The sequence below is a fragment of the Giraffa tippelskirchi genome, chromosome 5 (assembly GCF_054371585.1).
Source record: "Giraffa tippelskirchi isolate mGirTip1 chromosome 5, T2T-mGirTip1v1.2.pri, whole genome shotgun sequence".
Classification (NCBI taxonomy): Eukaryota; Metazoa; Chordata; class Mammalia; order Artiodactyla; family Giraffidae; genus Giraffa; species Giraffa tippelskirchi.
Window position 1 is genome coordinate 166,363,469 of NC_137279.1, and position 25,472 is coordinate 166,388,940.

Below are 25,472 nucleotides of genomic sequence, written 5' to 3' on the forward strand. Positions count from 1 at the left end.
GGGGAGTCCAAGGAGATCTGCCATTCAGGCAGCAATCCAAAGGTGGTGATCAAGGGCACAGTGTTCTCAGCCAGTATGAGGTCACCCGTGTCACCCTGTGAGCCCAACTTCCATTCCCACCCCCACTTCTATTCCCAGACTCAGGGTGCCGGCGGGGACAAATGTGGGGAAGCAGAATGCCAGCTGGGCTCCGAGTTGGGACACGTGGGTGGGAATCCCATTCTGGGCTTTCATCGGGCCTAGCCTTAAGTTCTCTAAGAGCTCAAACTCTAGAGCCAGACTGCCCAAGTTCAAATCTCCGCTCTGCCACCTTCTTCCAGTGTGATACTGGGCAAGTTTTCAACCTCTCTGAGCCTCAGTTTCCTCATGGGGGATGTAGAGATGATAACTGCACCTATCTCACAAAGAACTGGAGGAGTTATAAACACAAAGCATCTGATATGGTGCCTAGCATGGTCAGCTGTATAAGGATTTCCTACTACTGTCATCTCTGTGATAAAGACACTTTGCTCCTCTACTGCTTTCTCCCCAGTTACGGATGAGAATCAATGGGAAAAGAGTCATGAAGGGTTAAAGACAACAGGGCACAAGAGAAGACACAGACAGCCCTACCCACCTGGAAGAGGCTCTCTGCCCTGCACTCAGGGATGGGACCCAGAAGCCCTGATGCTCAGATCCCATCCTTGGTCTCACTGAGAAGCTGCCTGTGGCCACCGGTTCATTAAGCAGTCCCTCAGGCCTGGCCACGCCCATCCCAGTGCTGGGCACACCAAGAGCAGCCTCGGGTGGTGGGAGAGATGGACATGCAAATTCAACACACAATCCATGGTGGGAAGGAGCTAGCACAGGGGCTTGTCGTGTCAAGAGAAATCTGGGAAAGCTTTCCAGAGGAGGCAGCATCTGAGCAGAGATCCGAGGGCTCAGAAGAAACTTATCATGGAGACAAGATCGCAGGAAGCTGGTGGGGAGTCTGGCGGTGGGGGGTGGGGGGTCACTTAGCAGAGAGCATTCTTGCAGAGGAGGGAACAAGGGTGGTGCACTGAGGCAGTGGCAAGCTGTTTGGTATGGCTGCCATACTAAGTGCAGAGGCATGGGGAAGGGGGAATGAGGAGGGAAAGGGGGGCAGAGGCAGATTACCAAGATCCTTTTGTATCAGGTAAGGAATGTGAGCGTGATACTGAAGGCAGCCTTCTGAACAGGTGAGGAATAATTACATTTGCCTTTTAGAAGCATCTTTGTAGTGGAGGGTGAGTAGGAGGGAGTGGACCTGAGACAGGGAAGCAGGGAAGGAAAGGTGCTGGGCCAGTAGAGGATGGTGAGGTCTGGGCTGAGTGGTGGTTGTGCAGATAGAGGAAGGAGTGGAGAAGAGATGTCTTTATTTACCCCTTTTTAAAGGCTTTCCCCTAAAATGTCTTCAGAGGACACTCACTCTACGCCCAGCATAGCACGTCTGCCAGTCTGTTCTGAACCTTTTTCCATTTACCAGGGACCGCTGAGCACTTGGGTCTGTCTGGTGCCTCAGCATCCAATCTCAGCTCCAAAGTCCCCGTTAAGAGGTTTCAGGGAAACGTTCTCTGCAAGGTTACCCTGCAGAACACCTTCCCAACAGCCCTCACTTGGTCCTGCACATGCTCTCCCAAAGAGGTCATTGTCCCCAAGAACCCTTCGGTTTCAGTCTGCCATACTCACTCACCCACACACACATCCCTAGCCTGTAACTTCTAGCAGCTCTGAGCCCTGAACCCTGAGAGTTAAACACCACAGAACCACAGAGCTCAGTCATCTGGCAGAAACCAGCATGGAACTCCATGGGGAGACATACACACCCCCCGAATAGAATCCCAGATGCAAAGAACTTGCCGGAGATGTTTCTACTCAACCCGGCTAGTCTGCCTAACGGCCCCTGGGGCTTGTTTGGTGATTGTTGCTTATAATAAACCAGCCCAGAAGTTCTGAAATTCCTCCTTGCAGAGAGAGCTAGAAAATGGCCTGTGGAAAGGGAGAGAGAAGATGTAGGACTTCTGACTTCAAATGGAAACTTCAGTTCTCTTTTGGGATCCTCAGACTCCAGTCCTTTCCCTTCTGCCTCCAAGCCTCCCTCCCCCGCCCAACCTCCATACCCTTCGCAGGTGATTTCCGACAGTCTGGATCATTGCTGCTGAGGCCCGTCAGCTGGTCGCACCCTCTTCGGAGAGTCACTGGTCAGAGAGACTCTGACAGCCGGCTCCAACTCCGAACGCAGCGGATCGCCTCACTTCCCACTCCTCCTCCCCCTCCCCGCTCCCACCTGGCCATCGAGCCTGGCCCCTTTCTCGGACTGCCCCCCTCCCCTAGAGCCCCGCACAGAGGCTCCTGTGCCCGCCCGCTCAGCGCAGAGGAAGGAGAGAGGCTGCCAGCTGGGCCACAGCCACGTCAGGGGCCCTGTGCCCGCCCACTGGGCACCCAGCCGGGCACTCACTACACCTCCAGCCACCGCCAAACTTGGTCACCCTACTCCTAGCCCCTGACGTCCTCCCCACAGGGTCTCTGGCTCTGGGATCACTCCGGGTCCCAGCCAGGAAGACTGACAGAACGGGCACCAGGTCTCCATCCGTCCACAAAGGGTCAGGCCAGAAGGCGGCAGGAGGCCAGGGAGCTGCCAGCAGCCTCCCAGAGAGATACCAGATCCACCTGCTGGGACTCTTCACCCTTGGGGTGCCGCCTCATGCTCTGGCCTGCCAGCATCAAGCAGCTGCTGGCTGGGGACAGGGCACACCCGCTCGCTTCCTTAAAATAGGCAGTGTGACTTTTCTAAAAGTGACACCTACCAAATTCCACCCACGGGCACCACAGAGTTCAGCCCCTGGGCACCCACCCCAGCCCCTCTGGAACCACTACTGACTAAAAGACCACCAGGATCTTCCCTTCTCCCTTTCACTTCTGCAAGAACATGGTGAGGCAGACTTGACACACACATGGGATTTCTCATGACAAGCCAACAGAATCAAGTGCTTGGTGCTTAAGGAAAGAAGGAGGGGAGCGGAATGCAGGCAGGGGAGCTGGGATGGACAAGTGCGTGGTGCACAACAATGAGCACCTCGCAGCAACCTAGCACCCACTGTGTGCTGGGCCTCACCATGGCCTCATTTCAACCCCCCGCACGGTCACTTGGGGAGGATAGGTGAGGAGTCCCAGGTGGCACGGCTATTGAGTACAGAGCTGTACTGGAACAGGTCAGTCTGATTCTGAGGCCTCTGCCCCTCATTGCCTCTAGTTCACTTACGACGTGCCTAATGTCTCCCTCTGGGCCTAAGACAACCGGGTTCTGGCCTGTTCTTTTTTTCACTAATGTGCTGTGTGACTCTGGGCAAGTTTCCGGCTTTCTCTGGGCCCTCTTGTTCTAGGATTCAAGGGCTCTAACGTCCATCACTATGAGCTCAGGCCTTCCCTTCAAAGAGTTTATGTCTATCCGTAGGCTTCAGTGTCGACAAATGAAAAATTAAAGTCAAGCCTTAAAAATGGCAAGATGGGGATTTCCCTGGTAGTCCAGTGGCTAAGACTCTGAGCTTAATGCAGGGAACCTAGGTTCAATCCCTGGTCAGGAAACTAGATCCCACGTACTGAGACTAAGATCAGGGGTAGCCGAACAAATAAATAAAATTTTTTTTTTTAACGGCAAGATGGTCCAAGGATGGCACTGAGGGTTGGGGTAATCTGGGAGGCTTCGTGGAGGAGGTAGTGCTAGGGACTGGAGACTGAATCAGCTGAGAAGAGGGGTGAGGTGGGAGGCCTAAAGGGAATAGAACAGGACGCAGTCATAGGCAGTAACAATCCTCATCTTGTAGGAAAAAGATGGAAATCTATCACCGAGGACCCTGAATGCCAGGTAACAGGGTTTAGGCATCAAGGAGCCTCTGAGTTGAAGTTTGTGCTCAATGTGATAAAAAGCCATGTGAGGTGAAGAGGACAGGTGTCAGTAGAACTTTCTGGACAGGTAGGAAAAACGGCTCAGAAAGAGGATAGTTCATCTCACTGGATCCTCAATCTCACTGGATAAAGCAGGCACGAGGACAATTTCAGGGTCTTCATTATGCAGATGAGGGGAGGGAAACCCAGAAAGCCTCTGGTCCCCAACCCTACCCTCTCTCCAGAGATGTCTAGACTCAGACTCACTGGACTCAGTCTAGTCCCCTCATCTTACAGATGAGCATATTGAGACCCAGGGATGAAAAGGGAGCCAACCAGAGTCATACAGTTAGGAAGCTGTCCAGAATCACACCACTCCTGACCTCAAACCTAGAGTCCTGGCTGGCCACCAACAGCACAACAAGGCATAAAATAAGAAAGGTTTCGTTCAGGTAGACTTATGAGAAGACTTCCAGCAAGGCTGAATCAACGTACTATCAAGAACAAGATCTTTCTGCAGAGGCCCCAGCAGCCCACAAAGGTCTCCCTCCCCTTCGTTATTTATTACAGAACTGACCCTTGTGTCTCTTCAGCAGCTCTGTTTGGTCTATTACTCCAACGAATATTTCCACGGGTGTCTGTCTCCCCTTTCCAACTTGGGAGCCCCCTGATGGCTGAGATCCCATCTTACTGATCTTTGTGCCTCTCTCACAAGCCTCCAGACCAGGGCCCTAAATGTGGAAGGCATGAGACACACCTGATGAATCATAGTCCTGGAAAGGCGAATTGAGAAGAGATCTTCAGTGATAGCTAGTCAATGGTTCCGCAACCTCAGCCTGCATCAGAATCAGCCAGAGGACTTTTTTATTTTTGGCCACAATGAGAGGCATGTGGAATCTTAGTTCCCTAACCAGGGTTTGAACCTGCATTCACTGGCTATTCAGGAGACTCAGGTTCAGGAATATCCCCTGGAGAAGGAAATGGCAACCTGCTCCAGTTTTCTTGCTTGGGGAATCCCATGGACAGAGGAGCCTGGCAGGCTACAGTTTATGGGGTCACAAACAGTTGGATAAGACTTACATGACAGAGGACTGAGCATGTATGCACTGCAGTGGAAGCACAAAGTCTTAACCGCTGGACCACCAGGGAAGTCCCCAGAGGGCTTACTGAAATACAGATCACTGGGACCCACCTTCAGCAGAGCTGCAACAGAGCCCAAGAATTTGCAAGTCTAGCAAGATCCCAGATAACCACGATGGTGTGATCACTCACCTAGAGCCAGACATCCTGGAATGTGAAGTCAAGTGGGCCGTAGGAAGCATCACTATGAACAAAGCTAGTGGAGGTGATGGAATTCCAGTTGAGCTATTTCAAATCCTAAAAGATGATGCTGTGAAAGTGCTATACTCAATATGCCAGCAAATTTGGAAAACTCAGCAGTGGCCACAGGACTGGAAAAGGTCAGTTTCATTCCAATCCCAAAGAAAGGCAATGCCAAAGAATGCTCAAACTACCATACAATTGCACTCATCTCACACATTAGCAAAGTAATGCCCAAAATTCTCCAAGTCAGGTTTCAACAGTACGTGAACTGTGAACTTGGAGATGTTCAAGCTGGATTTAGAAAAGGCAGAGGAACCAGAGATCAAATTGCCAACATACACTGGATCATCGAAAAAGCAAGAGTTCCAGAAAAATATCTACTTCTGCTTTTGACTATGCCAAAGCCTTTGACTGTGTGGATCACAACAAATTTTGGAAAATTCTTAAAGACTTGGGAATACCAGACCACCTGACCTGCCTCCTGATAAATCTGTATGCAGATCAAGAAGCAACAGTTAGAACTGACATGGAACAACAGACTAGTTCTGAATCGGGAAAGGAGTACGTCAAGGCTGTATATTGTCACCCTGCTTATTTAACTTATATGCAGAGTACATCATGCAAAATGCCGGGCTGGATGAAGCACCAGCTGGAATCAAGATTGCCAGGAGAAATACCAATAACCTCAGATATGCAGATGACACCACCCTTATGGCAGAAAGCGAAGAAGAACTAAAGAGCCTCTTGATGAAAGTGACAGAGGAGAGTGAAAAAGTTGGCTTAAAGCTCAACCTTCAGAAAACTAAGATCATAGCATCCGGTCCTATCACTTCATGGCAAACAGATAAGGAAACAATGGAAACAGTGACAGACTTTATTTTCTTGGGCTCCAAAATCACTGCAGATGGTTATTGCAGCCATGAAATTAAAAGACACTTGCTCCTTGGAAGAAAAGCTATGACCGACCTAGACAGCATATTAAAAAGCAGAGACATTACTTTGCTAACAAAGGTCCGTCTAGTCCAAGATATAGTTTTTCCAGTAGTCATGTACAGATGTGACAGTTGGACTATAAAGAAAGTTGAGCGCCCAAGAACTGATGCTTTTGAACTGTGATGTTGAAGAGACTCTTGAGAATCCCTAGGACTGCAAGGAGATCCAACCAGTCAATCCTGGAATACAGTAGATGCTCAGTAAGTGTCTAAAGAATGGGGGAGTAAGTGATGGAATGGGAAAGAAAAGGGATTGAGGGAACGTAAGTAAGTGCATGTGTAAATGAATGATCAAATGAGTGAGTGAAAGAATATCCTGTTCTCAGAGCTAAGACTCCCAGTTCTTTCTGGGGACCCATTGGGCTTGGCATGGCAAAATAAAGGAAGTTGTGAGATAACTGCAGAGAGGGCAAGAGAGGGGAACAAAGGATGGCGGTAGTGATAGCAGCAAGAGAGGAAGTGGAGGTAACTGCATTGTTGCTTCAAGGCCAGGCTCCCCCTTAGAACCACGGCCATTGTGGAGAAGCTGGGCCAGACGAGCAATTGAGAAGCCCACTGAATGGTCCAAAGGGGAGAAGATCCAGGATGGTGGGGATGGAGGGGAGGGAATGCCTACAACTCATGAAGGCCAGATTCAGTAAGTGTGAGCAGAGTACCGGACCTGCCCAGCCAGCCCTAAAATCTCCCCTGCCCAGCGCCTCAAACATGCTCTCCCTCTCTCTCTCTCTCATCACTTCCTCCTCCTTGGCCCAGCTGCTGGGGATCCGGGTCCAGCTGCTGGGGGTCCGGACCCAGCCTAACTTCCAGGATAGAGCCCTTGCCAGTGCCTGGCTCCCCCACCCCACCCCGGGGCCCCAGTGAGCAGCAGTAGCTGCACCCTGTGGACTCTGAGTTTTGTGCGCTCAGGCACCTCCGAGGGCCAGGCTACCTCTTCTTAGTGAGAGGCCCCGCCCATCCAAACTCAAGTCCCGCCCATCCCAGCTCACATCCCAGAATGCCTGGTGCCCCAGCCTGCCCAAGAGAGAGTGCTACTAGGCACCACCTGCCTTATCTGGAGCGCTCCCGTGGGGTAGAGGCAGACAGGCCTGGAGAGGGTGCTGGGGTCGAGGAGGAGCCAGCAACAGAAGGATCCCAGGGCAAGCGGCCCTTCCGGAGAGAGGGGGTGGGGGAGGGGCTGCGGGCGGCCGGGGTCTTACCCACGTGGTGGAACACTGGGGACCCAACACCATGCAGGACGGAAGCCCGGGAGTCTCCTGGGGACGTCGGAGACGTGGGGGCGTGGGGGAGGTCCCAGAGCAGATGAGGGAGGCTGCGGGAGGCTGGAGGGAGGCGCAGGAAGCGAGTAGAGACACAGGCAGGGGCGGCCCAGACCGGTTCCTGGAGGAGTCTGATCCCCTCCCCTCCCCTCGCCAGCGCCGGCGAGGTGGCCCCGGGGCTGCCGAGCCTGCGGATCATAAAGGGCCGAGGCACCCAGACTGGAGCCAGACACTCCGCCCCTCCAGGCGTCAATCCTGGGGCGCCAGGCAGAGGCGGAAACGCTGGGGACCTGGCGGGATCGAGGTGGAGCCAGGCGGCCTGCGGGGTGCAAGCACGTCCTCCCCGTCATTGTTCAACTAGCTCCTCACAGTCTTGAAAAGTAATACCTGCTAGTCATTCACACCTTATTGAGCACCTATCAGGTGCTAAACGGGGCGCTGGGTGCTGGGATGCGGTTTTGAGCAGGACACACTGGCCTTGCCCTTATGGGTATGGATAGAAAAAAAATTTTAAATGGGCAGTTCGGAAGAGAACAAAGAAAATAAATATCACCCAGGGATCTCTTCACTGAGAACCACTTACTGTTCTTCCTGGTATGTGCTTCCAGCTACACTAGAGCTGAAAGAGGTAAACTTGCTGACCAGGAGAGGTGGAGGCTTCCCTCCACCAAGTTTAAGTACATATGTTATGTTACATAATATGAAATGTGTGATGTGATCATAGACATGAAGGAGCCGCCTAGAAGAATCTCCATCAGTGTTCACGTTTGGGATACAGGCTCATCTGGCAAATTTGGAAGAGACTTGACAGAGGTGTCGTGGTCCGGGCACAGGTTGGAAAAGAATTTCCAGACATGAGACAGAATGAGAGGGAAATAAAGTTTATTTAGAGTGGGAGACGCTGTTAGAACAGCAGACCAGGTCAAGGGAGAACCGACGTTGAACAGGAGTCCTTAGTTCACTTTTACACCCAGGGTACAAGGAGTGGGATAGGAGTCTTGCAGGTCATTTGCTGATTGGATGAGGCACATATACTGGGTGGGGGGGAGAGTAAGGCAAATACCTTCTTCCTCTGGGGTAAGAGGGGAGACAGGTTATACTGCTCAAGAGGACCTGAAATAGTTAACAACATGGGGGAGGGAAGGACGATAAGGGTCTGGTTTTTCCGTTCCTGCATTCCAAGACCCTCTGTGGTTTTATCTGCTCTTTCATCCTTGGGTCACCACAATGTTGGTGGTCCCTGAAAGATAACTATCACAGGAAGAGGAACTTGGCAGTGGGAGTGCATTCTATACCAGGGCCAGAGAGGGGGAAGGATCAGTCATTCTAGACACTTCACAGGGGCTGGTGGTTGAACTCACCTGCCCAGACCCACTCAGTGAAGAGAGAGTTGCCATGCTGAGCGCACTACACTCAGGGCCCAAGCAGCCCTCCTATGGGGACCCCTGGCTGCGTAACAAGATGGGGGACTTCCCTCACCTCATGCGTGGGGCTTTGGCAGCAGCCTAGGTGATAACATAGGCCAACCTCTGGCACAGACAGTGGCGTTAATGCAGGAGCCTCAGCTCAGCAGAGGCCTCAGGCATCTGCAACAGCGAACGACATTCAACACTGCTTTCCAAGTGCACTGAGACACATTTGGGAACACCCAGAAACATATGGGACAGGTGGTCTTTGCAGGGAAAGGGAATTCCCACACAGGGGTGGCGCTGGGCTGACATAAACTGTGGCTTAATTTTAATGAGACATTGTTCACAATCAAATGGTGAATCCTAGAGATAATAAGGTTATCCAAAGGAAAGTGGCCATATTGGATATACTGTTTTGTAATCTGCTTTTTTTTCCTTTCAACAATTATCATAAATACCTTTCCACAATTTTTATTGCTACATAGCATTTCTTTCCATATAGATCTACTCAAATGTATTTAATCTCTTTCTGCTTGCTTTTGTAAGCTTTAATGAAATATCATTACATACAATAAACTGTACATATTCAAAGTATACAATTTAGTGAGTTTTGTCATGTATACATATATATTCATGACCGTATGACTACAGTCAAGGTAATGAACATATTCTTCACCCCCAAAGTTTCCTGATGGCCCTTTATAATCTCTCCCTTCTACCTTCCACTGCCCCCTGCCCCACATTCCCAGGCACAGCATAACCTGCCTCTGTCACTCCAGATTAGTTTGCATTTTCTAGAATTCTGCATAAATGGAAACATACCCTATGTATTGTTTTTTGTCTGGCTTAATTCACTAGGCAGAATTATTTTGCAGTTCATATACACTGTTGAACACATCAGTAATTTGTTTTTTTTTATTGTTGAGTAGAATGTCATCTTATGGATATATCACAATTTGGTTATTCATTTACTTATTGATAGACTTTGAGTTGTCTCTAGGTACTATTATACAAATAAAGGTGGTATGGACATTCATGCTCAAATCTATGTGTGCACATATACTTTCATTTCTCTTAGGTAAATACCTAGGAATGGATTCGCTGGGTCACATGATAGATGTAGGTTTAACACTTTTTTTAGTATTTATTTATTTGGCTGCACCAGGTCTTAGTTGTAGCATGCAGGATTTTTAGCTGTTGCATGTGACCTCTTAGTTGAGGCATGTGGGATCTAGTTCCCTGACCAAGGATTGAGCCCGGGCCCTCTGCGTTGGGAGTTCCAAGTCTTAGCCACCGGACTACCAGGGAAGTCCCTTAACATTTTTCACAGTATTAAAAATTTTCCAAAAAGCTGGTATCATTTCACATTCCCACCAGGAGTGTATGAGAATTCTAGTTCCTTCGTACCTTCACCAGCAATTATTTGGTCAATCAGTTTAATCTTAGTCATTTCAGTGAATTCATAGTGGTATACCCCTGTGGGTTTGAGTTCTATTCTCCTGTTCATTGATGTTGTTAAGCATCTTTTTGTATCCATATTTGCCACAATCTGTGTATCTTCTTTGGTTTTAAAAAATTGGATTGTTGGGACTTCCCTGATGGTCCAGTGGTTAAGACTTCGCCTTCCAATGCAGGGGGTGCGGGTTCAATCCCCAGTCAGGGTACTAAGATCCCACATGCCTTACAGCCAAAAACAGAAAGTAGAAGCAATATTGTAATTACTTCAATAAAGACTTTTAAAAAAAAATTGGATTGTCTTATTGAGTTATAAGAGTTGTTATAAACAACTCTTATAACTCGCCAAAAGATATTTGTACACCTGTGTTCACAGCAGCATTATTCACAATGAGCAAAATGGGGAAGCAACCCAAACATCCATCAACTGATGAATGGATAAACAAGAAGTGGTATATACATACAATGAAATATTAATTGGCCTTAAAAATGAAAGAAATTCTGACACATGCTACAACATGGATGAATCTTGAAGACATTATGATAAGTAAAATGTCAGACAGACAAATATTGTATGATTCCACTGTATAAGGTATCTAGAGTAGTCAAATCCTTAGGAACAAAGTAGAATGGTAATTGCCAAGGGCTGGGGGAGAGAGAAATGAGTTCTTCTAATGAATGTACTGTTTCAGTTTTGCAAGAGGAAAAGTTCTGGAGATTGGTTGCAAATAATGTGAATATACTTAACACTACCAAACTGAACAGTTAAAAATCGGGAAGTTGAGGAATTCCCTGGCATTCCAGTGTTTAGGGCTCTGCACTTTTCACTGCTGAGGGTGTGGGTTCAATCCCTGGTCTGGGAATTAAGATTCCACAAACAGCATGGTGCAGCTAAAAAAAAAAAAAATCCTGAGTTTGGTAAATTTTATTATGTATACTTTACCACAAGTTTTAAAAAAATTAAATAAAAGAGTTCTTGACATATCTAAATACAGTCAGCTGCTCCATATCTGCAAATTTTGGACCTGAAGACTCAACTAACTCCAGATCAAAAATATTCCCCCCAAAAGAAAAAATTCCACAAAGTTCCAAAAAGCAAAGCTTGAATTTGCTGCCTGCTGGCAACTGTTTACATAGCATTTATATCGTATTAGGCTTTATAAGTAATCTAGAGATGATTTAAAGTATACAAGGGGATGTGCCAAGGCTATATACAAATATTACACCATTTTATATATATAAGGGACTTCAGGATCCACAGGTCTTGGTATCCTCGGGAGTCCTGGAGCCAATCTTTGGAGGATACTGAGAAAGACTCTATCGTCAGTTGTCTGTTATACTGGTCTATTGCTAAAAGTTCACAAGTGCTGATGCCCCTCCTTTCCAGTTTCTTCATTATTGGGAGTTTGTACCTTTTTATTTCCTTTATCGTCATTTTAATGGATTCTTGTTAATGAGCAGACTTTTTTAAAAAAATAAATAAATGGTCAGCCTACCATCTCAAACCCTGAGTTAGTAATAATTAATAAAACATCCTAAGATAATGTTTTTTGTTGTCTGAAAAAAAAATGGCCTTACACTGTTGTACCTTCTCTAGGACGCCCTGTAGTTAGAACTCAGCCTTTGCAGATTGGCTTTTTTCACTTAGTAATATGCATTTAAGTTTCCTCCATGTCTCTCATGACTTGATAGCTCATTTCGTTCTTTTGCTGTGCCCAGTTTTCATTGTGGTATGCAGGATCTAGTTCCCTAACCAAGGATCAAACCTAGGCACACTGCATTGGGAGCGGGGAGTCTTAACTGCTGGATTACCAGGGAAGTCTTCATAGCTCATTTCTTTTTAGCGCTAAATAATATTCCATTGTCTGGATGTACCACAGTTTATTTATCTCTGCCTACTGAAGGGCATCTTGGTTTCTTCCAAGTTTTGGCAATTATGAATAAAGCTGCTATAAACATCAATGTGCAGGTTTGTGTGTGAAGATAAGTTTTCCACTCCTTTGAGTAAATACCAAGAAGCATGATTGCTGCATCATACAGTAGGGGTATGTTTAGTAAGGTTAGAAACCAAACTGTCCTGCACAGTGGCTGTACCATTTTACATTCCAACAAGCAATGGATGAGAGCCTCTGTTGCTCCTCATCCACCCCGATATTTGGTGTTGTCAGTGTTTTGGATTTTGCCAAATCCAAGAAAGTTTTTGGATTTTCCCTTCTAATGAGCATGCAGTAGTATCTTGCTGTTTTAATTTGCGTTTCCTTGATGACATATGATGTGGAGGTTCTTTTCATGTGCTTATTTGCCATCTGTCTATCTTCTTTGGTGAGGTCTCTGTTTTCTCCCAGTCTGTGGCTTGTCTTCTAATTCTCATCAACCTATTTTTTTCTTACTTTTTAAAAATGTATTTATTTATGGCTGTGCTGGGTCTTCATTGCTGCACACTGGCTTTTTCTAGTTGCAGCGAGCAGGCGCTACTTTGTAGGTGTGTGGGACTTCTCATTGAGGTGGCTTTTCTTGTTGCAACTCTCGGGCTCTAGAGCACAGGCTCAGTAGTTGTGGTGCACGGGCTTAGTTGACTGGTGACATGTGGGGTCTTCTCAAACCAGAGATTGAACCTATGTCCCCTGCATTGGCAGGCGGATTCTCAACCACTGAACCACTAGACAACTCCCTCATCAGTTTATTTTTGATAATATAATGAAGACCTGTGAACTACCTGAAGTTTAGAGTATTTGTGGTAACTTTCATCTAGCTATATCGACCTCACCATCCTGTGTCCCTCCCCAACTCAGGGAATCATCATCCTGAACTTTGTATTTACCATTCCCTTGCGTGGAGGAGGAGGTTTGTCATTGTTTTTCTAATACAAATTGCTATTATGAACATTCTCCTATCTGACTCCTGTTGCGGTACAAGGAGTATATGTCTAGGAGTGGGGGCTTCCCTGATGGCTTAGCAGCAAAGGATCTGCTGGTCAATGCAGGAGATAAGGGTTCGATCCCTGCGGGAAGATTCCCTAGAGTAGAAAAAGAGTTGGACATAACTGAGCGACTTAGCACACACATGCAAATGTACCTAGGAGTGGGTATATATCTAGTAAAATTGCAGGGGTATGGTGTATGAAAATGTCCAACATTACTAAATAATAACTTGTTTTTCAAAGTGGTCGTATCAGTTTGCACACGCACAAACTACATGTAAGCAGTCCTTTGATTCACACTCACTCTAGTTGTCAAGCTTCTGATTTTGGACACTCAAATGTTGTAAAATGACATTTGATTGTTGTCTTGACTTTTGTTTCCATGATTACTAATAAGTTGAGCATCTCTTCAGATCTTTATTGACCACATATGTTTCCTTTTCTAAGAAATGCTGCTGCTGTTTAGTTGCAAAGTCGTGTCCAACTCTTTATGACCCCATGGACTGTAACCCTCCAAGGTCCTCTGTCCATGGAATTCTCCAGGCAAGAATACTGGAGTAGGTTGCCATGTCCTTCTCCAGGGGATCTTCCCAACCCAGCGATCTAACCCTTATCTCCTGCTTGGCAGGCAGATTCTTTACCACTAAATCCCAGGGAAGCCCTCTCTTAAGAAATGCCTGGCATATATTTCTTTCCTATTTTTAGTTTGGGATTATTTTCCTTACTAACCAGTTTTGCATGTTCTTGATATTTATCTTTTAGCTACTATATCCATTGAGAATATGTTCTTGTATTTGTAGTACTTTACTTTCTTTAAGATTTCTTTTGAGGAAAAGGAGTTCTGGGTTTTAATATAGTCAAAGTTTTATGGTTAGTACTTTGAGGGCTTTTTAAAGAACTACCCCCAAATCAGAACGATTTTCACTTACATTTTATTCTCGAAATTTCAGAGTGTTGCCTTGGACATTTAAGTACTTAACCCATTTGAAATTGCTTTTTGGTAAGAAGTTGGGTGTGAATTCAACTTTTTTCCATATCTACAACTAAGTTGTCCACTTCTATTTATTGAATAGCCCTTCTTTCCCCCTGGGGAAACTGAGACCAGAGAGATTCAGCAACTTGCCCAAGATCACACAGTTTTGTTGTTGTTCAGTTGCTAAGTTGTGTCTGACTTTTTGTGACCCCATGAACTGCAGCATGCCAGTCTTCCCTGTCTTTCACTATTTCCTGGAATTTGCTCAGATCCCTGTCCATTGAGTCAGTGATGCTATCTAACCATCTCATCCTTTGCTGCCCCCTTCTCCTTTTGCCTTCAATATTTCCCAGTATCAGTCTTTTCCAATCACACAGTTAATAAGTGTCAAAGCCTGGATTCAAAGCCAGGCAGTCCAGCTCCGGAATCTGCCATAGCTTGAACCACCTGGTACCCGCCTTTTGCTTCTGTCACGCAAATTAAATGCAGAGTTCTGTGTCAGGCTCTCAATTCTATTTCACTGGTCAATTTGTCCATTCCTGAGCCAAACCACACTGTTTTAACTATTGGGGTTTTATAATAAATACTGATATCTGGTAAGGCAAATCTACCCTTTTCTTCAGAAAGGGTTTGGCTATTTCTTTGATCTTTCTTCTATATATATATATATATCAGGATCAATACATCAAATTTCATAGAAATCCTTGTTAGAATATTAGATTGGAGTTACATTAAATATATTTATGTATTAATATATTATTCAGGGACAATTTATACCTAATCAATGTTAAGTCCTTGCATTTAAGTTTTCTTTAATATCCCTTGATTAAGTGTTAACATTTTTTCCATGCTAGTCTTATACATCTTTTGTTCTTTAGACACTTTATTCCTTAGATATTTCTTTTGCTGCTGGGGTCTTTCTTATTACATTTTCTTAACTTGGGGTCCATGGTCACTAAGGCACCCCTGACTGAGCTCCAGGAGTTCTGCAAACCTTCTGAAACTATATATGCATTTTGTGGAATCTGCGCATAACTTCCATTAGATTCCCAAACTATTGCCAAGAGTACTGAATATTTCTTGTGTGCCAGGCACTCCCCCTGAGCACTTTATAAGTCCCACAACCACCTTGGGAAATAGATGCAGTTATTCCCCCATTTTATGGATAAGGACACTGCTTCTCAGAGAGGTAAGTGCTTTGCCTGAAGTCACAGAGCTAAGAAACTAACAGCCAGCATTCAAACCCAGCCTGTCTGACCCCAAAGCTATACACTGAACTTCCGTAACCTGTTGGTGTTACGGAACAGGTTGGCATTTGGCCCCCCTGTACTACTACTGTTTTCAGTTCAGTTCAGTCGCTCAGTCGTTTCCAACTCTTTGCGACCCCATGAATTGCAGCACACCAGGCCTCTCTGTCCATCACCAACTCTCGGAGTTTACCCAAACCTATGTCCATCGAGTCAGTGATGCCATCCAACCATCTCATCCTCCGTTTACTCATCTGTAAAATGGGTGGATGAAGGTTACTGCTCCACCTCCCTCTCAGGGCTGTTTGGAGAGACAACTGAGGCCATGGATGGGAAAGAGACTCTGCAAACTGCCAAGTGCAGCACATGAGGCAGGGATGGCAGAGGAAACAGAGGTTTGGGCATCTCTCCCACCACCGCTGTCAGCTTCCCAAGCAGCCTCTTCCTAGGAGATGGAGGACACGCCGGCTGAGATGGGGAGGAGCTGTCCTGCCCGAGCACCCACTCTGCAGCAGGCCCTGTGTGAGGTGGGGACGCAGAATCAGGCATGATTCCATGATGATGAGGTCTGACCATAATAGGTGGTGACAAGGGGTGATAGTGTGGTGGCAGTTGGGGCTGGGGGGTGGCATAATCATGGAGAGGTTCCTGGTCTAGCCTAGGGAGCCATGAGCTCTCCTTGCACCACGCTAGCCAGGTCCCCTCCTCTAGGTGACCAGCTTCCAGCTTCCCTTAGGATCCCCTCCACTGGCCCTTCAGAGCAGCCCTGCAGTTTTGAAGATGCTCATTCACGGTACCACACCTCCGCTGAGGCCCCCTCAGTCACCTCCACCACTCTTACCACAAATCCATAGTCCTCCCCTTGGCCTCTCCATCAGGCCCCTGCCCCTCACTTCCTGGCCTCGCCCTAACACTTATCACACCCAACACGGAAGACTCACCAGCTCTTGCTGGCCTCCTGACCTCGGTGCCTAGAACACCCCTCCCCCACTCTCTTCCTGAAGGGCTCATTCTCCCTTGGGTCTCAGCTTGAATGACATCTCCTCAGAAACACCTTTTCTGGTGGCTCAGATGGTAAAGAATCTGCCTGAAATGTGGGAGACCCAAGTTTGATCCTTGGGTCAGGAAGATCTTCTGAAGGAAGAAATGGCTACCCACACCAGTATTCTTGCCTGGAAAATCCCATGGACAGAGGATCCCAGCAGTTCACAGTCCATGGGGTCCATGGGGTCCATGGGGTCTCAAAGAGTCAGACACGACTGAGCGACTAACACTCATCTTAAGAAAGTCTTCCCTGGGCTTTTTATTCTCTGTCTCAACCCCTTGTTGGTTTCTTTCATAGCTCTTATTTCTTCCAATGATTTGTGCATTCATTTCTCTCTCTTCTCTCCCTCTTATCCTCTCCCATTACAAATGCTTCATGAGGGCAGGGGTCACACCTGCCTATTCTTGGTGATCTCTTAGCCACAGAGGGCACTCAATAAATATTTGTTTGATGAATGAATGAATTAGCAAACAAATAAATGAATGAACTGGATCTTAAAGAATCTAGAGCTATGCTGTCCAATAGCCACAAACCACAGGTGGCTATTTAAATGTAAAGAAATTAAAAGTAAATAAATTTAAAATCCAATTCCTCAATTACAGTAGTCACATTTCAATCTGTATGCGGCCAGTGGCTACTGCATGGGACATTTCCATCATTTCAGAAAGTTCTATTGGATGTGGTGCTCTGGATGACCTTAAAGGCCGAGAAGGCAGACAAGGGCATTTGGAGCAGAGGGTCCAGCATGTACCCAAAGCTGCAGGTGTGAAAGAGCAGCATGGTGATGCTATGCTCTGGAATAAGGAAGGGGACACATCGCTCTACCTTTGCACGGCTCTGTTTGCATTAGAAAGTTTGGCTTAAGGTCAGGAAGAATGTCAGAACAGGGAGACTCCTAAGAGACAGCTGGTTCTATCCATTTCTCTTGGAAGTGGAGAACGTGGCCCAGAGAAGACACTTACCCAAGATCACAAAGAAAGTTACATGAATGGGGCAGGAACCCAGGCCTCCTGACTCCCAGTGCCTTAGGAGTCAGTTTCCCCCAGCCAGGTTCGTGGATACTTCTTCCCTCCTTCCTGGCCCCTCTCCCCACCCACAGCCAGGCCACCAAGGCTGGTGAGGCACCCAGGCCCATCCTCGTCCTCGACACTCACACTGGCCACTTTTATTTACTCCTTAGAACATCACAAACTCTCCCCCCCCAGTGTCTGACCCCTAGAAATTTTAGACATCCCAAGGAGAATAGCTGCTTATAACCATTTGCTAATTACACGTATGGATGTCAATTAATTCATTTAGCTAATTACCCACTCGATGAGCATCACGCACCAAAGAACTGTAAAAGACAGACATATGGTCAGAGAGGGGGGTATCCGGGTGCTCAAGGAGCATGCAGGGGTTGGGGAGGGAGGGCGCCATGGCTGCAGCAACTCCCCATCAGCAGATGAGTGGAGGGAGGCAGCTTAATGGCTGGGGGGACAGAGCTGCTGCTGCTGCTGTTGCCATAAAGCATAATTATGGCTTTCCACTAATAGTGCTGGGAAAACACACAGGCACTCATGCGTGCAGATAACCACACATATGTATATGCACATCTCTGTTTATACACACACTTATGTGCTTACAGACACAGCATGCACATACCCATAAGCACGGTACATGTGCACACACGTGGACACACACACACATGAACACGTGAGGTCATGTGGCATCAATGCACAGACATTTTCTTCAAGTCCTACCTTCGGTGGAAGCTGAAGGGTGGGAATTCTCTCTTTTTGCACCCAACTTTATCCCAAGCACTATGCTCAGCCCTTTCACATAAGTTATTTCATTTAATCTTCACATAACCCCACGAAGAATGAGTTATCTCCACTTCACTGATTAGGAAACTGAGGCTCAGAGAAGCCAAGACACTTGTCCAAGGCCACAAAGTTGGTAAGTGGCAGAGGTGGGGCTAATACCTACACCTCCATAACCACAAGCAGCAAGGGGCAGGGGAAGGGAAAGGGCATTTTCATCTGCTTGCAACTGGTGGGATATTGAGACAACAACCTCTTCTAGGGGAGACTCTACCACAAATGTCATTCTCCCTGGAAAAGGGATCTCCTGTCAGCTTTGGCCGCATCCTATGAGTCTGCTCTGAGGCCACCTCTGCGCCAGGCCTGGCACTCAGGACACAGGGTAAAGATCTGAACTCACGGCCTGGTAAGGCAGATGGAGAACATAGGCTGTCATCAGAAAAGCAAGCATTTGATCTGGCTGTCTGGGTTGAGAGCCCAAGTTTTTCCCACGTTCCGTGCTTCCTCTTTCTTCCTACCCTGGAGGGGCTGGGTCCAAAAGCCTAAGATGAACCCCTTGAGCTCCCTGCAAATGACTGTTACCTCCTCTCTGAGAGCTTCTGCCTGGGGTCCTGCCCTGGCCCTTCACACCCTTCCTCATCTTCATAAGGACAGCAGCGTTGGTCTACCCCATCAAACAAGAATGAAAGTTTCTCCAGTTTTAGGGAAAAACAAGAAAACTCTCCAACACCCCTCTTTCAGCCTCTCCATTTACCAGTCCTCATGTCCATTCACCAAAGTAAATAGGAAGCCACAGTTAGGTGATTCATTTATCCATCTGTTTTTTTTGGGGGGGCGGTGCGGGGGGATATATGAAAATTTATTACTATCATGCTTTCATCATCAAAATTTATGATCTTTGTCTTTCCTTCTTGCCTTTGTATAAAGCCAAAAGAGAGACATTGACTACTTTGACAACCTTAAAGCAGACTCCAGGAATGTCACCAACAGCATGACCTTTGCGACCAAATCCAGCAACCAGAACTTCATCATTTTCCTCAATAAAATTCAAGCAACCATCACTGGGTACAAAAGCAGTGATTTTTTTGCCATTCTTGATTAGCTGAACCCTGACACACTTCCTGATAGCAGAATTTGGCTGTTTGGCTTCAACTCCTACTTTTTCTAGCACAATTCCCTTGGCGTTGGCCTTCAGGGCTGTGCCCAGATGGGCTTTCTTGTACTGCTTATCATGCCACTTCTGGTCTCGTCAGTGGCTACTCAGCTTTCTGGCAGTACGAAGACCCCGACACTTGCCCATCCTGCCGGTGCCACGGGCCTAAGCGAAAGATATCTGTTTAATAAAATACTCCAGAGAATTCCTCTGGTCTAAGAATGGATGGTCTCAAACATTCTTTCAGGCCAGCTCTGCAGCAAAAAGTAGCAGCTCTGCAGCTTCTATCAGTTAAAAATATTTCTGTTGCAAGTGACAGAAAATCCAACACAAATTAAGTTTCAAAAGAGGGAGCATACTGGCTCAGATACAGAGACGACAAGGGGTGTGACAGCTTCAGGAACAGCTTGATTCGGGGGTTCAAGCAAAGTCATTAGGACTTGCCTCTGTCTGTCTCTTATTCTCACTCTCTCCCATGCATTGGCTTCATTCTAAAGCTCCACCTGGTGATAAGCTTCTCTTGCTCTCAGACTCTAGCCCACCAGAGACAGGAGCTTTACAAGCCCTGGGATTCACTGTGGTAGGATGGGCTCCAGCACATGCCCACCTCTGAGCCAGTCTCCACAGCCAGTGGGATGCCATGCTCAGATTGATTGGATCCAAGGGTGGACTTCCAGCCAAACCTCCTGAACAGAGTGGGGACAGTTGGAGCCCCAAATGTTGTCAGAAGAAGGGGGAATTGATAAAGGACTAGGAGGCAAGGTACCGATACCCACTACAATGTTCTTCTTTTTTTTAATTTCATTTATTTTATTTATTTTTGGCCATGCTGGGTCTTCGTCACTGCATGTGGGCTTTTCTCTATTTGCGGCAAGTGGGGGCTACTCCCAAGTTGTGGTGCATGATCTTCTCTTGCTGTGAAACATGGGTTCTAGGGCATGTGCTCAGTAATTGTGGTACATGGGGGAGTTAGCTGCCCTGTGGCATGTAGAATCTTCCTGGACCAAGGATCGAATCCATGTCCCCTGCATTGGCACGTGGATCCTTAACCACTGAACCACCAGGAAAGTCCTACAGTGTTCAAAGCATTCTAGATCAGAAGGGTAGGGAGTATCAGCCCCGTCTTGGATCTAAGGAAACCAAGGCTGAGAAAGGAGATAAGCCTAATAAAAATCATCCAGTGAGTAAGGGACTGAGTCAAGATTTGAACTAGTTTCCTCTCACTTCCTCCTTGAGCCCTTCCTCCACAAACAGGCTCCCAGGAGCACTCTCCAGGCAATCAAGCTACAACGAACGAATCACTTTCCTCAGTTCTGCTGTCCACTGAAGATCAGAAGTCTGGGCCAGCAGGGCCTCCTGATTGCCTGGGAAAGGCCTCCCAGGCTGGGAACTCTGTGAGGGCCAGCCTGCTCCATCCACTCCTACCCCTCTGAGCTCACTCCAGGGCAGGTAGAGTGGCTGCCACGCCAGTCTCCCAGACTTCTCCCTGGCCAGGTGTGGTGAAGGACAGTCCAGGAGGGCCTGGGAGCAGCCCCAGACAAGGACCAATGGGAGCTGGAGGATAAATGCCAGCTCCCTGGCCCCATGGTGGCATGACAAGGTGGGGCCTGTTCCACCCAGGTGCCCACAGTGGTGACTGGCCTGATAACACACCCTTTCCCAGCTGCCTTCCCTGCCCTGTCTCACTCCCCACTCCCCTCCCTGATTCCCACAATCAGCTCTCAAATAGGCTTGCCTTCCAACTATTCTCTCAGGATCTGCTTATGGGAAAACACAACTTAAGGTACCTCCCATTCTCCTATAAAATTAGGGTATGGGAGGCCTGAGGGGGGTTCAGCTAAATCAATGATAGTCAAATATGTTTTTCGTAGAATGCTTTTACAAATGCTTTTCTTTTCTGTCTGGTTTTCACCCCCTCTCCTTCCTAAAATCCAGGCCTCTCCCCTCCCTGCCCTGCCCCTTGCCCCACTGAGTCTCAGGTGTCCCACAACCCTTTCTTTTCACGTGGGATCTTAGTTCCCAGACCAGGGATCAACTCTGCCCCACCCCATCCCCACTCCCCCAAGCCCCACGCCTCAGCCCCCTGCAGTGGAAGGGCAGAGTCCTAACCACTGGACCACCAGAAAAGCCCCTCCCAGAACCCCTCTCGAGTCTTGTGCGTTCCTCAGCCCCTGGCATCTTCTCAGTCAAGGGCATTTTCTTCCCTGCCAGGTCCTGTGCTGAGGGAAGGCAGGAACTTTGGATCCCTTGGTGAGGAAGGGCAGGAGGGAGGTCATAGAAATGGTTACAACTCCCTCCCCAAACAGCTAAAAAAAATCACACAGATTGCACACCTCAAAAACTAGCTTCCTGTAGAAAACCCTTACTGTCTGTATATTACTATTCTGATAACGTAACTCTGGCCTAAGTATACTACAAGAACTCTAGCCCCACTCACTGTGGAAAACTGTACAAAACCCTCTTACATTAATCTGATATCGGAGAGTGCCAGGTCGCAGGGTCCAGATTGGTCTCTCCGCCAGCTTGCTGAGGGGATGGGAGAGCTGTGTCCATCTTTCTGTCTGCTTTTATCTGCCTCCCACTCTCTCTCTCAAGGACCGTCGTCCTATCCTCCTCTGGAACGTATGAGGTAGAAGGTAACCGTTATCAGATGCTGTGTAGCAAATCACACCAAACTTAGTGACCCTACACAATAACCTATTATGCTCCCAAATTCTCTGGGTTAAGATTTCAGGAAGCTAGGCCATTCTCACTTGGGTCTCCCACGCAGCTGCAGACACGTGAAGGCTTGACAGGGCCCAACAACCCACCTCAGAGGTGACCCACTCCCTTGGCTTGCAACAGTGCTGGCTGTTGGCCCAGGCCCTCAGCTCCGCCCCGTATGGGCTTCTCCAGGCTGCTGAGTATTCTCACAGCCTGGCAGCTGGCTTCCCTGGAGCCGGAGAACCAAGAACCCAAGGCAGACGCTGCAGTGCCTGTTGTGAACCAGTCCCTGGAGCCACATCATCACTTTCATCTTATTCTGTTGGTCACGTACGGCCAGCCTTGATCTGGCACAGAGAGAAACCACACGGGAGGTGTGGGTCAGCAGACCATCTTGGAAGCTGCCTACCATGGGAAGTTTAACTGGAGCCTTGGCCACCCCCAGGCAGTCTGTGCTGCCTGCTCCCTGAGTTCCTGTCTGCCCTCAACACACCCCACCCTGAGCCCCCACACCATGAGATCGTGGTGTCTAGCAGGGCATACAAGAATCAGGCAGCAGAGGCACAGGGGCCAGAGCAAGAAATGTCTCAAAGCCCTCATCAGCCATCGCTGTCTTGAAGTTCATCAGGCGCTGCCCTCGGTGTCCCTCTCGGGCCAAGCTCCTCTTACAAGCCCACCAGGCTCCTGGGGGCACGGAGGGGAGCCCTCACCACCTGCCGCCCTGGGGGACCAGGAGCTCCAGGAGAGCCTGAGGGAAGATTCAGTTTATTGCTGGTGAGGTGGGACTGGGGAATGGGGTTGAGGGGGGTGTCTTCTACTTACCTCTACTTGTTGGCAAGATGATACTCCCCATTCCTGCAAAAAAAAACAGAGAGAGAGAGAGAATCTGCCCCAGATTGTCACCCTGCACTCCACTGAGGAGACCCCGAACAAGAAGTGCCCAGAATGTGATCCACAGAATCTCTGAGTGGAATACAGGGTTGCTTTATGCCACTTAGTTATGGGACAATTTGATATAGAGCATTAAACAACCCAACACCCTCTGTCTCCAAAGACATAGAGGTTCTGCCCCAGGCCAACCTGGTCCAGGGATGTCAGGCTCCATGTGGCCCCATCAGTCAGATGGGTCACTCCCACAGCCCTGGAGGCCAAGAGTGTTCATTCCAACACACTGCAGACAGGAGGAGACCCTCCTGCAGCTCACATCCACACACCTGGGCCTTGTTTTTCTCCACCCTTGTGTCCAGATGCCCGTGCACAACCCCAATTCCTGTTGCTTTTTCTAACAACTTAGCCCTTCATCCTCTCCTCTCCTCACTGAGGCCTCAAGCCAGCTTCTGTACAGATGCAGGGCCTGGCTAAACAGGAGCCTTCTAGGCAGCTTCTTTCCTTGGCAACAAAAGGAACCAGCAGAAGCTGGGACATTACAGCTTGTTCCTGAGTTTACTGAATGAAAGTGACCAGCTACCCTAGGAACCAGCTTGGCCGTGGGAGAGTGAGGGGGATAGGTTGGCGGGGGCGGGGGGAGGGGGGCAAGTTGGCAGGGAGGGAGTGGGAATTTTCTGTTCCTTGAGTTTGACCACACTGGAAGGAATAGCATCAGACTACTTTTAAGTCAAAAGGATGATTTCTTGGGAGGTCACTGGGGTAGCCCACGGAGCAGGTGGAATCTTGACAGAGACCTTGAGAACCAGAAGAGAAACCAAACTTCTAACAATGATGGTGTCTAGGGAGGGCTTCCCAGGTAGCACTAGTGGTAAAGAACCTGCCTGCCATTGCAGGAGATGTAAGATGTAAGCAGGTTCTGATCCCTGGTTCGAGAAGATCCCCTGAAGGAGGGCATGGCAACCCACTCCAGTATTCTTGCCTGGAGAATCCCATGGACAGAGAAGCCTGGTGGGGTACAGTCCATAGAGTCGCAAAGAGTCAGACACAACTGAAGCAATTTAGCACCCATGCACACACGATGTGTAGGGAACGGGATCATGGAGAACATGCTTCCTCCACACAGTTAGAATTTCTTTCTCAATAATCATGTATAATCAACAACAACAAAAAAATTTCCTTTTGGAGAGAGTAAAGGTCTGAAGCAAGGTGGGGGATGCTCAGAGCCCCACAACTTCTGCCCCCGCTCAGCCCCCACCACAGGGCCTTGGGCACCTCCACTGGTTGACTGCTCAAGATCCCCCAGCTCAGACCTATTGTCAAACACTAGAGTCCGAACAAGTTCAGGGTCTGGGCCCAGCCTCACCTGCCCTGATCCGGCCCGGGATGGCAGCCAGCACCTCGGGAGCCCAGCAGCACCTCGTGTGTAGAGATCTGGGCCCCCACTGCTGATCTTCTGCCTGCTGACAAATGATCCTGCCTTCCCCACGAGCTGTGACTCCTGGGCCCATCCATCAGCTGCCCAGCCAGTGCAATCGGAGTTTAATGATGTCATGACAGGAGTGATTACAATTGTTAATTACCTTCCAGCCATCAGCAGCTTCTGCAGGTCTTCAGCCATGTGGCAGCTGCCACGGCCACCCTGCGCTTGTACAAACCTCTCCTGGCCTCATCGACCACCCTGCTGTATTCCCAAAGGCCCTGGGATATAGGGGTGGGCATTTCAAAGGAGGATTTCTAGGCACCAGTATGTCTCCCAGATCCTGGTACTCTGAAGGTCTGAATGCCTTTCTCCCTGGTTTAATTTATAGAACCCACGCTATCAGGGTCCTGAAGGAAAACATCGACCACATCACTATTTGTTCACGGTCAGTGGTGTGGAGTCCCATACCAAGGTCACAGGTGCAAGGCCTTGAACCAAGGCCATAGATGCGGAGCCCAGGACCAAGATCACCTCTGGAACTGACTAAGCCTCATTGTAACCATTGCCAAAAGCCCCTCTGATCCTTACAGGCCAGCTCCCTGACCCCATATCAGGTAAAAATGACCCCTGGTACTCACTCTATAGTGCCCTAACCAATCACCTAATGCCACCCTTCCAGCAGGAATCCTCAGTTAAAATTGGCTTCTAACTCACAAAAAGACTCTCCCTGGTCTGTCAGGAAGTCAGCCCGCTGTATTTGCAGTGTCCCTCACTTCCTATTTCCCTTCAGTCGGCTTTCCCTGGCCTGTCAGGAGGTCAGCCCGCTGTGCTCGCAGCACTCAAATTATCTCTACTCTCTGTTCTTAATAAACTCTCCCTTTATGCAATGCTCTGTATCTGGAAATTCTTTCTCAATCCATATTTGGACTGGACTTCCACAAGTGGATCCTCCTGCCACAGCATAAAATCTAAATCCCTTAGCTTGGCACTTAAAATGTTCT

General features: G+C 48.2%; 1 protein-coding gene, 1 long non-coding RNA gene and 1 pseudogene across 7 annotated transcripts in view; all 3 read right to left on the bottom strand.

Moving 5' to 3' along the window:
- ACOT11 (acyl-CoA thioesterase 11) overlaps positions 1-7,592 on the bottom strand; it is a 50,348-nt gene extending 42,756 nt beyond the window's left edge. For 3 of the 6 annotated variants that reach the window (XM_081489110.1, XM_081489090.1, XM_081489080.1), the window contains exon 1: positions 7,397-7,592. In XM_081489110.1, coding sequence (XP_081345236.1) covers positions 7,397-7,429 — 33 coding nt within the window. In that variant the 5' untranslated portion in view covers positions 7,430-7,592. Of the gene's footprint in view, positions 1-2,120; positions 2,604-7,396 lie in introns of those variants that run through there. The other 3 variants (XM_081489091.1, XM_081489079.1, XM_081489089.1) reach the window with 2 other exon arrangements.
- A 1,806-nt stretch (positions 7,593-9,398) lies between these two features.
- LOC145505900 (uncharacterized) lies at positions 9,399-25,235 on the bottom strand. Its single transcript, XR_014053366.1, has 5 exons — positions 25,186-25,235; positions 24,632-24,749; positions 22,986-23,018; positions 21,926-22,075; positions 9,399-13,336 (listed from the first exon to the last, which is right to left on the bottom strand). It is a non-coding gene; the product is annotated as an uncharacterized LOC145505900 (long non-coding RNA).
- Positions 19,185-19,609, bottom strand: LOC145504621 (small ribosomal subunit protein uS12 pseudogene; annotated as a pseudogene).
- Positions 25,236-25,472: the final 237 nt, after the last annotated feature.